Source organism: Camelus bactrianus, chromosome 9, assembly GCF_048773025.1.
Source record: "Camelus bactrianus isolate YW-2024 breed Bactrian camel chromosome 9, ASM4877302v1, whole genome shotgun sequence".
NCBI lineage: Eukaryota > Metazoa > Chordata > Mammalia > Artiodactyla > Camelidae > Camelus > Camelus bactrianus.
In genome coordinates, this window is record NC_133547.1 from 28,367,038 (window position 1) to 28,379,406 (window position 12,369).

Genomic DNA, 12,369 nt, shown 5'->3' on the forward strand with positions numbered 1-12,369 from the left:
CAGCTATGCAGTAGGCCTAGCTCGGTGACCAGTCTAAATCTCGACAGGTCAGAAGCCTCTGGGCTCTTGATTTCATTAAGGAAATAAAATTGATAGAATTTCTGAATGTGTTCGAGTTAACTGAGGAGAGGTTTAAAAAACTGGGGAAACTAGAATTGAGTTAGAAAAAAGAACATTGACAACTAAGCAGAATTTTTTTTTTAGGAAAAGGCATTAACTCCAGAATAAAAAAAAAGTTTTTGAAGGAAAGTAAGTGTATCACACACTCAGTTGTGAATAGCTTTTGCAAAGTAATAGTAATTTGAATTAAATTAAAAAAATTTTAAAGGCCTGTTCTGGGCTGATGGTATTCCTGGTACACTGGGAAGAAACAACACAGAACTACTTGGGAGGGATGTTTCCAACATTCCAAGCTACACTGGGATCTCCCCCCTCCCCCAAATAAAAACCAAACAATGAAACCAGTCAACCAAACAAATATACAAAAATCAAACAAAAACACCTAACAAACCAAAAAACTCCAGATGAAGATTAGCATAAAATAAAAAATTACAAAATACATATGGCTGTTTTTATCTGGAAGAGATGAGATATATAATAAATATTAGTCATCCTTATTTTTTTCCTTCATAGTCTTATAACATCTGATATTTAAGGCACATAGTTTGATTGTAATAGTAAAATTTCTTTTCTAATTTGGAAAAATTTTAGTGTGCAATTTTATACAATACACAGTGGCAACATTTAAAGTTACTTTTTAAAAAACTGAAATGTAGTTGGTTTACAATATTGTATTTTAGGTGTACAGCAAAGCAATTCATAAATAAATTTTTCAGATTATTTTCCATTATAGGTTGTTATAAGATATTGAATATAGCTCTTGTGCTGTATAGTAAATCCTTGTTGCTTATCTATTTTGTGTATACTAGTTTGTATCTATTAATCCTATATTCCTAATTTATCCCTCCCCTATCCCTTTTCCCTTTTGGTAACCGTAAGTTTGTTTTCTGTGTCTGTGAGTCTGTTTCTGTTTTGTATATAGATTCATTTATATTATTTTTTAGATTTCACATGTAAGTGATACCATATATTTCTCTTTCTCTGTCTGACTTAACTTTGCTTAGTATGATCCATTCATACTAAGCTAGGTCCATCTACGTTGCTGCAGATGGTAATATTTCATTTTTTATGTCTGAGTAATATTTCATTGTGTGTGTGTGTGTGTGTGTATTAGAGTTTTCATCTTTTTTGGATTTATGCTCAGGAGTGAGATTGCTGGATCATATGACAGTTCTGATTTTAGTTTTTTGAGAAACCTGCTGTTTTCCACAGTGGCTGCACCAATTCTCATTCCCACCAACAGAGTATGAGGGTTCCTCTTCTTCTACACCCTCTCCAGCATTTATTATCTGTAGACTTTTTGATGATAATCATTCTGACCAGCATAAGGTGATAATTCATTGTGGTTTTAACTTGCTTTTCTTTGATAATTAGTGATGTTGAACATCTTGTCATATGCCTATTGGCTGTCTGTATGTCTTCTTTGGAAAAATGTCTATTTAGGTCTTCTGCCCATTTTTTTATTGGGTTTTCTTTTTTGATATTCAGTTGTATGAACTGGTTGTATGTTTTGGATATTAACCCCTTGTCAGTCGCATCATTTGCAAATATTTTCTCCCAGTCCTTAGGTTGTCTTTTCATTTTGTTGATGGTTTCCTTTGCTGTGCAAAAGCTTCTTTTCAAGTTTGATTAGGTCCCATTTGTTTATTTTTGCTTTTATTTCTTTTGCCTTGAGAGACTGATCTAAGAAAATATTGTTATGATTTATGTCCAAGAATGTTTTACTTATGTTCTCTTCTAGGAGTTTAATGGCGTCATGTCTTATATTTAGGTCTTTAATCCATTTTGAACTTACTTTTGTGTATGGTGTGAGGGAGTGTTCTAACTTCATTGATTTGCATGTGACTGTCCAGCTTTCCCAGCACCATTTGCTGAAGAGACTGTCTTTTCTCCATGGTATATTCTTTCGTCCATTTTTGAAGATTAATTGACCATAGGTGTGTGAGTTATTTCTGGGCTCTCTGTTCTGTTGCATTGATCTATATGTCTTGTTTTTGTGCCAGTACAATGCTGCTTTGATTACTGTAGCTTTGTATTATTATCTCAAGTCTGGGAGGGTTATGCCTCCAGCTTTGTTTTTTCCTCTCAGGATTGCTTCAACAATTCTGGGTCTTTTGTGGTTCCATATAAATTTTAGTATTATTTGTTACTTTTTAATGAGATAAATCTAATTTTATTTCTCAGTATTGTATTTTAATTTTTTTAACAGAGTAAAAAGAAATTTGAAAGAGAATGTAGAGAGGCAGAAAAGGCACAACAGAGTTATGAAAGATTGGATAATGATACTAATGCAACCAAGGCAGATGTTGAAAAGGTAAGAAATAATCCAGACTGACTTTGATATCAAAATATTATTACTTGCATTTGGAGAGTAGTTACAATATTTGTGTTGATATTAGAGTTTCCCCAAGAGACATACTACATCTAAATCTAAAATACACAAATATTTGCATACTTTAAATTACACATATTAGTCTGAGAAAGTAATTACAACAAAGTAAGTTAACGTATTCATGTCTTACCTGCATTCAAAGTGTGTAGGAAAGACACAGTTGCTATTAGGAATGAACTTCTATCATATTCCAAAATCAGGTAGAAAGTCTAAGTTATGTTGACGGGGTATGCAGATAGAGGTGGGGTAGCGTGCTTCCCAGCTTTGTGGAAGGGAAAACGTGATAAAACTGCCAGCGGTGTGATACTTACCATTTGTTTGTTTATTAATTAAGTCAAGCATTCATTCATTTTGGAAAACTGAACTCTCTCTCCTCGTTTACTGGCTGATTCTGGACCAGCTGTTCCGTAGCATAACTATTGGGAGAATCAGCCCCATAACTGCTGCTGCTTAGCTTCTCCTTCTCCCCTGCTCTATGCTCTTTATTTTGAGAACATTTGACACAATGTAGTGCTGAAATGTTGGGATTTTGAAATATAGATGGATGTGACCCCATGTTTTTGTATATACAAATGCCTACTATTCGTGTATTTTCTCCTTAGAATTTTATAATTCCCTATAGGATTAGAACATGAAAAAAATAAGAAGGGAGGAATAATTTATGTTCTACCTTCCATGTTCTGTACCAGTTTTTTAAAAACCCTAAAATCAGATAAATTTCAGGTTACAGTTACCTTAAAGTTCTTCTGGTGTGACTTGTGATGCTTTTATCTTGTCTACCCTAATTTTAATAACTTGTATACCTTTAATGATAGTAGGTTCCCTGTCATTGGAAACATACAATCTTAAAGCAGTCTGTTCATTTTTTTAAAAAACTTTAACATTTCCTTATATAGACCCCACTTGTCTCCCTGTTCAGCTTTAGTTTCTTTGAGGTACCAGAAAAATATCAAATCTATTTTTTTCTCAAAATAGGTTTTTTATATATTTGTAGCAGATTGAACTGTTGTGAACTGTGTTTCATCAATTATTCCACATATGAAATAGCTTCAAGTTACCTTTCATGATGACTGCTTTCTTTTGCATATCTTTTAATTCATCAGTATTCCACTAAAAGCGTATTACCTCAAATTGGGTATAGTCCAGGTATGATCTGATCAGTTCTGAGTTTGATTAATGCCCTAGTTTTGATCACTAAATTTATGTTAATTATAGTCTAAATGTGTATCGACATTTTTTTTTTGGGCCCCCGCATTGTTTGGATTGACTCTCTTTGAGTTTATGGTTAATTGAAATCCCCATGTCTTTTCATATGTAGTGTGGTATGAGACTGTGTGTCTCAGACAGAACGGAATTGGTACTGTTGGTATTTTAAATGCATATGGTACATCTTTATCAATTATTAGATCTGATCCTGCTTTAAGATTTCTGGCTACTGATTTTGATCATCCACTGTGTTAATGTAGTTCCCTTCGGGTATCATGTCGTACACATAATGTGTTATCATTACTCGATGAAAATGTGGACCACAGCACTTGCCAACAGCACTGTTTGCTGTATGGGAGACTTCCTTGCTGGTTGACACTGAGTGCTCAGGAATTCCCTTGACTTACCAGATATCAGTTGAATACATAGTTTAACTACTAGGCAAGTTAAGGAAACTCTTTAACTGGACTCTCATTTTTAAAGTATTTCTTTATTTTGTCTACAAAGGTATTTTACAGACTGGTCAGTTATCTTGAAATCTAGATATAATATACCTACTACTTAGTTTGGCCTAACTAGTTCAGAATTTTAATGTTTACATCTTCCTTTTTTATTCTTATTTGTTTGAAATCCTTCTAATTACTAGAGTATTAGGAAGAGATTTTTTTAAGGTTTGCTTTAGGAGCTAGAGAATAGAGGAATTCTGTTTGAAGGGACCAGGGAGAAAAGGGAACATAGTTTCAAGCAACTACTGATAAAAGTTTAAAAAAAAAAAAAAAAGTAGAGGGAGTAGGCTGATTACTGTATCTTCCTAAAGAAAAGGAATGCAGCTGCGCAACTTTGTGAATATATATAACTCTACTGAACTGTACACTTAAAAATGATGAAGATGGTACATTTTGTTATGTGTATTCTACCACAGTTTAAAAAATTAATGGACTATGAAAAGAGAAAGAAAGACAATAGGTGTAAAGCCCAAAATATGCCAGAGAAGGCATCAACTATTTCAGCTGCTAACCTTATACTCTTACATTACTGTGCTGGAGCCTTTGTCCCAGGCCTTGGGAATCACAGCCAGTGACATGGAACAGGAGGAGCTTCCCCTACAGAACCATTTTGGGTAGAGAATACTTTGGAATCCTTTCTTCCATCATGACTTGTGGGAGGAGAGAGAAAAAGGGGAAGGAGTGGATGAATGTGTACTGACAGTCCCAGGTTGGAACTTGAAGTGTATTTTTCTGTAGAAATACTTTGGGCCATAGTGTTTAGTTTCCGTAGTACTTACAATCTTCAAGTACACTGTGGGTTAAATGGATATTTGTTTAGCACCTGTTTCTGTAGTCCTGTTAGTTTTTGAATTCAGAAGAACTACCTTGTGGACCTGCTGTTAGAAGGTCAGAGACAATAGTTGTAAAAACTAGAATTAGAATAATGATGTGTATTCACAGTGTGCTTTACAGTTTTCAGAGCACTCTCATATAACATGACTTATAGCTTGGAACACTGAAAAATTGAGTTCAATTTTTTGTTTTTTCCTATTACTTTAGAACAGTTGAGAGAACATTGTTTAGATTCTCTTCCAATAAATCTGGAATTAATGATTTGTGTCGTTTGTATTCTAATGTTTTCACCATTGTAGATGGTACTAATGACTCATTCGAAAAGCATTTCTACAAGAACTTGGGATGAACAGAACTATATTTTAAACAAACATTCCTTGAAGTATCTGGTTTTGTCTGGAGGTGGAAATGATTGTTAAACATTGCATTATCCCCAAATCACATTCACTGTGGTTGAGTTGAATATAGCTGGATCGTGTTTAGAGAAATGTTTTGCTGTTAACTTTGTAACTACGTAAATTATCGCTGATGCTTTTTTCTCTTCTGATGAAAAGCTTTACTGTTTCAAACCATAATATTATCATTTATTTAATTAAAAAAATCTGGATTTGTTAAGGAGGAACTTGCTTTGAATGGATTATTACAAAGGGTAGAACTCACTATTGCAGTGAGAGCAAGGGAATTTTGCAGTAGGGAGCCTGCTCTGGCCATGGGATCTGTAAGCATCTCCTTTAATTTGACACAATATCAGTAGTTAGAATAAGTCTAGTTTTGATATAACTTCTAGAAAAGTGATTAGCTGTGATGTTGTTACTCTTGTTCTCATTGGTAATGGTGTGGACCAATTTACTTCTAGGCTAAACAGCAGTTGAACCTGCGTACACATATGGCTGACGAAAATAAGAATGAATATGCTGCACAGTTACAAAACTTTAATGGAGAACAGCACAAACATTTCTACGTAGTGATTCCTCAAATCTACAAGGTAAAACTTAGAGATACAAAATTAATCTAATTTTAGATACGGAAGAGCTAGTCTTTAAATGTAAAACTTTAAAATTCAGCCATTGATCAGAATGTTTCTAGATTCACTAGTCATCAAGATTAGTGATAAGAAATTTCTTTATCATGTATGTTCCTGGAGAACGTCATTCTAAGTGAAGTAAGCCAGAAAGAGAAAGAAAAATACCCATATGAGATCGCTTATATGTGGAATCTAAACAAAACAAAACAAAACAAAACATAAGTACAAAATAGAAACAGGCTCATAGACATAGAATACAAACTTGTGGTTGCCAAGGGGGCGGGGGTGGGAAGGGACAGACTGGGATTTCAAAATGTAGAATAGATAAACAAGATTATACTGTATAGCACAGGGAAATACATACAAGATCTTATGGTAGCTCACAGTGAAAAAAAAATGTGACAATGAATATATGTATGTTCATGTATAACTTGAAAAATTGTGCTCTACACTGGAATTTGATACAACATTGTAAAATGACTATAACTCTAAAAAATGTTATAAAAATTTCTTTATGATTGTAGATTTGAAAATAAATTTTTACTAACTTTGAAATCACAAATTTTTCTACAGATTTATTATTAGTATATTAAACAGTCCACTAAAACAATGACAATTTCTAGATAATTATTATGAGATGGGGGAATTCATTGGAATTGTATGTTGTAGTCTTCTCACCTAGAATTGGGATGAAGCTTTTTGACACCGTAACAGAATCATTGGCATTAGTCCAGATGGCAGGAATAAATCTTATGAAATGCATTTGCCTGCTTGTCTTCCTAGCTGCCAGATCATAAATGTAATTCAGGTTGATAAATGCCATCCATCATTATTTGATGATAGCAGTTGCCAAACAGCCTTCAGATAAAGACCCTGGAATTTATGTGAGAGTTAAATTATGTTACTGCTTATTTCTAGAAAGAAGAGAAATTACAGAAAAGGGATTTAGTGAAATGCTACTGAAAGAGGTAGTACCTGCCAGAGTGGAGTTTACGTGAACGGAGTGTCTGCCCAAATACACTTTGCTCCCCCCCCTAAGGCCAGTCGGAAGTGCGAAGGAAGCACAGTGAGCGGCGGTGGACTAGGGAGGGTATCAGGTTTCAGTCATTTAATCCAGTCCACCAGTTCTTACTCTTTGGTGCTTTTCTGGGCTTATTAAAGCCTTCATATTCTGGGGAGACCTTAACTTGCAGACCCCACTGCTTTTTGCGTTTAGGGTTTTGATGCTTTTGTTTGGACTTTGCTATGGAGCAGTCTTGCCACTTTGCAATGTTGGGAGCAGTTCTTTTGTGAAAATGCAGGTGTCAAAATAAATTCTGAGGCTTCGGGATGTAATTAAAGAGGAAAAAGTAGTATGAAAGCTATGAGAGTAAGGGGACTTGAGCAGTATATCTGCTTCCTAGGAGAAAAAAGTTCATTTTTTTGGGTTTTTTTTTTCTTTCACCTTCCAGTTTTATTGAGATATATATAAAAAAGGTCATTGTTGACAAATAGGAAGTGTCAAAAAATGCCTTTACGTTATTTGGCTTCATGTGACCTGATACAATTCTTAGTGGCATGTGTCAGTGAATTTTTGAATTGTGAAGATTCCATACATGTACCACTTTGACCTTGTGGCTTCCTGTTTTTCCTCTTGTGTCCCCAACCTTTTGATAGTCACGCTGGGCTGTAGATTGTGGTAGGTCTGGGTACCTGTCGGTGTGCGGTCAACCAGGGACTCTTGGACTAGTCGGATCTTACCAAAGTGTTGTGAACTAACTTAAGGATTTACAAGTCTCAGATTTGTATATGTTGTAGGCCAATTGCTAAAAAGGAAAAAAGTGTCAAAGTTCTGCTTTCAAATGAAACTTTTCCTGGAAGCATAAACAGTGGTAACTGCCCTGACTGAAGCGTGACACGCTGAGGTTGTGTGAGGCTGGGAGCTGGTAGCCTGTAGAGGGTCCCTTAGGAGGCTTGGAAACTGGTGTCATGTGGTTTTAGGACGCACTAAAAGCCCTGAATTATTTTTTCTTTTGCCATTTAACAGCCTTCAAATTTTAAGTACTTTAATTTGGTAGCCACCTGTTAAAATTTTTGTTTTTAATTTTGAAGGAGGTTGCTTCAGAATGAAAAGAAAACTGTTTTCCTTTTTTTTTTTAATTCCTAATTATTAGCAACTACAAGAAATGGATGAACGAAGGACTATTAAACTCAGTGAGTGTTACAGAGGATTTGCGGACTCGGAACGCAAAGTTATTCCTATCATTTCAAAGTGTTTGGAAGGAATGATTCTTGCAGCAAAATCAGTTGATGAAAGACGAGTAAGTGCTTTATAATTACATTTGAATGATGTATTTGCTTTAAGTTAGTGAATTGGGAAAGTGAGGAAGTAATTGTGCTAGTTGATTCATCAAGTTATATTCTGTAGAAGTAAGTCTGGCAATAGATTGGACTCCTTTGGCTGTAAGGACCATTCTACTAAACACTAAGGCTATAATTGTTTAAAAGAAAAGAGTTCGAAGCCTTCTCTTTCCTTTCCCCACTAATTTTCTAGTTCTATTCCAAGAGTATAACTAACCTCTGAACTGTATGTTACAAACTGTATTAGTCTAGTGAAAGTTTAGAGAAGGAAATAGTCAAGTCTACAGTTGTTGCTCGTAACACGAGAGTTGGCACTTGCACTGGATTTCAAAGCATAGGTAGTGTATGGAATGATGACTCGTGAGAAAAGGAGGGAACTGGAACAGCGGTGCTCCTCTTGAGGAAATAAATCTAATCACATTGTATCTTGATTAAGGTCTAGCAGTCTTGTACTTGGTCATTTCTCAGTAAATGTTGATTTAGTGGCCAAGAAGGTTGGTTAACAGAAACTGAGGATATGAGGGAAGAGCAAGAAAAGAGAATTAGCGTTTGGGGAGTGCCAGGTACATACTACATATTTTAGTCTTTACAGCAAATTGGTTTTATATTAGCGAGCAGCTTCCCTGTAACAAATACAATTCGGACTTAAATTTTAAAAAGAGGATTTGGGGTTCTTTAATTGGGGATTCAAAGATACATTTATACTTGGTATGGTTGGATCCAACATTACAAAATAGTTAGGTCTCTCCTCTCTCACTCTTCTTACTTGTTAGCAAATGATTAGTGGGGGTGGTATTAGTGACAAAAAAAAAAAGAGGAGGTATGACTTGAGGATAACTCTTGGCTAAATGATAGATAAAAAGTACTATTAACAGAAATAGGAGTAAGAGAGGTGGTTACAGTTTGGGGGAGGAGTTTGTAGAGATAAATTATTTTCTTCAAAATAATGAGTTCAAGGTGTTAGTAGAACATTCAGATAGAGGTATGTATGTCCAAAACCAATATATAGTACTTATGTGAGTTTTAAAGTTTTGGGTAAATGGTATTGAACTTTGTAATTTCAAAGTTGCTTTCTGTACTCTCTACTGTTTGTGAGATCTTTCTGTTAACATTCTCAAATATGTCTTTAATGTATTTTATTTAATCTTTCCCCTGTTGGGTGAATAAATGAATTTCTGCTCATCCCTCACCCTCTTTTACAATTAGATGCCCTTTCCTCTGTTCCAAAGGTCATCTTCTTTGTAGACATGCTGTAAAGCAGAACTCCTTTTTCCTTTAAAACTTAGAATTTCTACTTGAGAATAACCTCTTCGTATGTTCTTTCTGTCAGGTAGATCTCACATATCAGCTAGCTGATATGTTAAGATGAATTTCAGTGGGCTAAAGCTATGTAGTGAAAACATTCATGAATATTACAAATTAATAAAATGGTAATTTGTAAATTAGTATTTTTATAGGAATTAAAATATTTAGAGTTTATTACATATTTACATGAAGAAATTACTCACTTTAAACCTTTAATGATTATCGTAGAATTATTTAAATCTTTATTTGTTGTTCTCTTACATAGATTAATGTTTTGAAAGCTAATATGGTATTATAAGCAAATGAAATGGTTTTAAAAGCATATCTCTTGTGTATAGGACTCTCAGATGGTAGTAGACTCCTTCAAGTCTGGATTTGAACCTCCAGGAGACTTTCCATTTGAAGATTACAGTCAGCATATTTATAGAACCATTTCTGATGGGACTATCAGTGCATCCAAACAGGAAATTGGGAAGGTGGATGCCAAAACCACAGTAGGAAAGGCCAAGGGCAAGCTGTGGCTCTTTGGAAAGAAGCCAAAGGTAAAAGTCATAGAATTCCTCTATGCTAATAATTCTGTTTTAGTTTGTCGCTTAAATTGATTTAGGTATTAAATGGATAATGGTCGTCTATTAAATAGAAAATAAATATTTTTATTTGAATGATTCAGTTAACTTTTCACTTAGCAGACACATAGAATTTTGTACCTTAATAGTAAAAACTATGTCTGGATTTAACATTTTACCACCACTTAATAATGAGTAAAAATGTTAAGTAAGTTGTTAATGTCTCTTAAATTACATGCTTTTGAAATTCCATTTGCATGAAGTTTCAATCAAATTTTTAAGGAAACATTATGATCTGACTGACAGTAAGACCACAAAATTGCAGTTCTCAGCTGGAATGATTGACCACAGCAATAATAAATGTCAAATTAGATCTTATAGATCTTACTAATAAAGTTATTTTTATCATCTGTGTGAATATATAGTGGGAAGGGCTCAATGTGTGTGATTATTTGAAGTTTAAAAAAAATCTCTAGTTCACTAGGAGAATCTCTTAACTTCTTGAAACCCATCTTTTGATGTGCTAGATAAATTTAGCTCGGCAGATAAGCAAATGATATAGATGGGTGCTTAATGTTCTTACCAATTTAGTGATTATAATAGTGTCATATCAGTAGGAGAATTTGCACTTTTAATCTGATGTGCTGTATTTATTAAAGTATACATGATTATCTTAATTCATTTTTCTGGTCTGGACATATGAATGTAGATAAAGTTTATCTCAAATTATAGTATATCTATAGATATCGTTAGAAGCACAATTATAGTTAACTGAAGCTTTATTCATGCTTTTCATAATATTGTCCAGTTCAGAGGTGAGACTTTTTAAAGTCAGATCAGAATAGCTAGGAAAGCTTAGAAAAACAAGAAATGCTGAAAATTCTTTTAAGAAAAGAGATGCAATAAAGATGAAATAGAAATAGTCTGAGAGGAAAGCCACAAATGTAATGACATTTTTTTGCCTACTTGCGATGATAATCTGTGAATACTTTTTCTTGATAGACATTGCCTGTTTCGATAACTTTGCCTGTAGCTGCTGCCTTCACCTCTGACAAGTAGAGGTTTAGTGTGTCTAACTAGGAGTGCTGATATTCTTAAAGTCAGAAGGGAATTCTTTTTATCTAGGTCATATTGCTCTAACGTTATAATTTGTATACTCTGTATTTTTAATCTGTAAACTTGTAAAAAATGATCAAGTGAAATGGTACAGTTTTTAAAGTAAATTTGACTTTTTAAAATGATAGTTTTGGGCAAAATTATGTTAACTTTCTTGTATTTTATAGAAAACTTTATTTGAGATAATTTGTGAAAAGTGTGTTGCCAAAAATAGAATTTTCATTTAGGAAAAAAACTATGCACATTTGGCTTATTGATTCCTCTCTTTATTTCCATGTTAGCCACAGTCCCCACCCTTAACCCCTGCTAGTTTATTCACATCCAGTACTCCTAACGGGTCCCAGTTTCTCACATTCTCCATTGAGCCCGTGCATTATTGTATGAATGAAATAAAAACAGGGAAGCCCAGAATTCCTTCTTTCAGAAGTCTCAAAAGAGGGGTAAGTTTAATAATGGGTTAAAATGCATGATGGCCTATTGTGTGTGTAGTGTGGCTTCTAATACTCTCCACCCTCATTATAAGGCTCTCTCCTATAAATATGTAGTTTAAAACACCACAGAATTCAGTATAGCTGCCCTCAAGTTAAAGACAACTCCTCTGTATAACATTTGAAATGCTCAACCATGAAAGAATGGTATTATAAAGAGGGTGCTGGGTACAATCATACTAGCTATTTTTTTTGTTTATGTGAAGTCATATGTCCACCATTGTCTTGTAATGTATTTACATTTTTAAGACTTTCAGTAATTTGTCACTGGAGTTACTCATGTAATAATTTGTCACTAATGATGACTTCTGTGAATTTATAACATTACTTTGTTGACAAAATAATGAAGTTCAATTTTAATTGCCCTACTTTTAAAAGCATAAAACACAATTTCCAATAGATAAATAAAAAATTAAAGGTAGGCATGTTAAATGTCAAGACTATAGATCAAATTAAGACAATGTACTAGAAA

The 12,369-nt window shown here is 34.1% G+C and overlaps 1 protein-coding gene across 6 annotated transcripts in view; it reads left to right on the top strand.

Moving 5' to 3' along the window:
• FNBP1L (formin binding protein 1 like) overlaps positions 1 to 12,369 on the top strand; it is a 108,822-nt gene that overhangs the window by 69,131 nt on the left and 27,322 nt on the right. For 4 of the 6 annotated variants that reach the window (XM_074369981.1, XM_074369980.1, XM_074369978.1 and 1 more), the window contains exons 6-9: positions 2,330 to 2,434; positions 5,915 to 6,043; positions 8,236 to 8,382; positions 10,066 to 10,269. In XM_074369981.1, coding sequence (XP_074226082.1) covers positions 2,330 to 2,434; positions 5,915 to 6,043; positions 8,236 to 8,382; positions 10,066 to 10,269 — 585 coding nt within the window. Of the gene's footprint in view, positions 1 to 2,329; positions 2,435 to 5,914; positions 6,044 to 8,235; positions 8,383 to 10,065; positions 10,270 to 11,690; positions 11,850 to 12,369 lie in introns of all 6 variants that reach the window. The other 2 variants (XM_074369983.1, XM_074369982.1) reach the window with 2 other exon arrangements.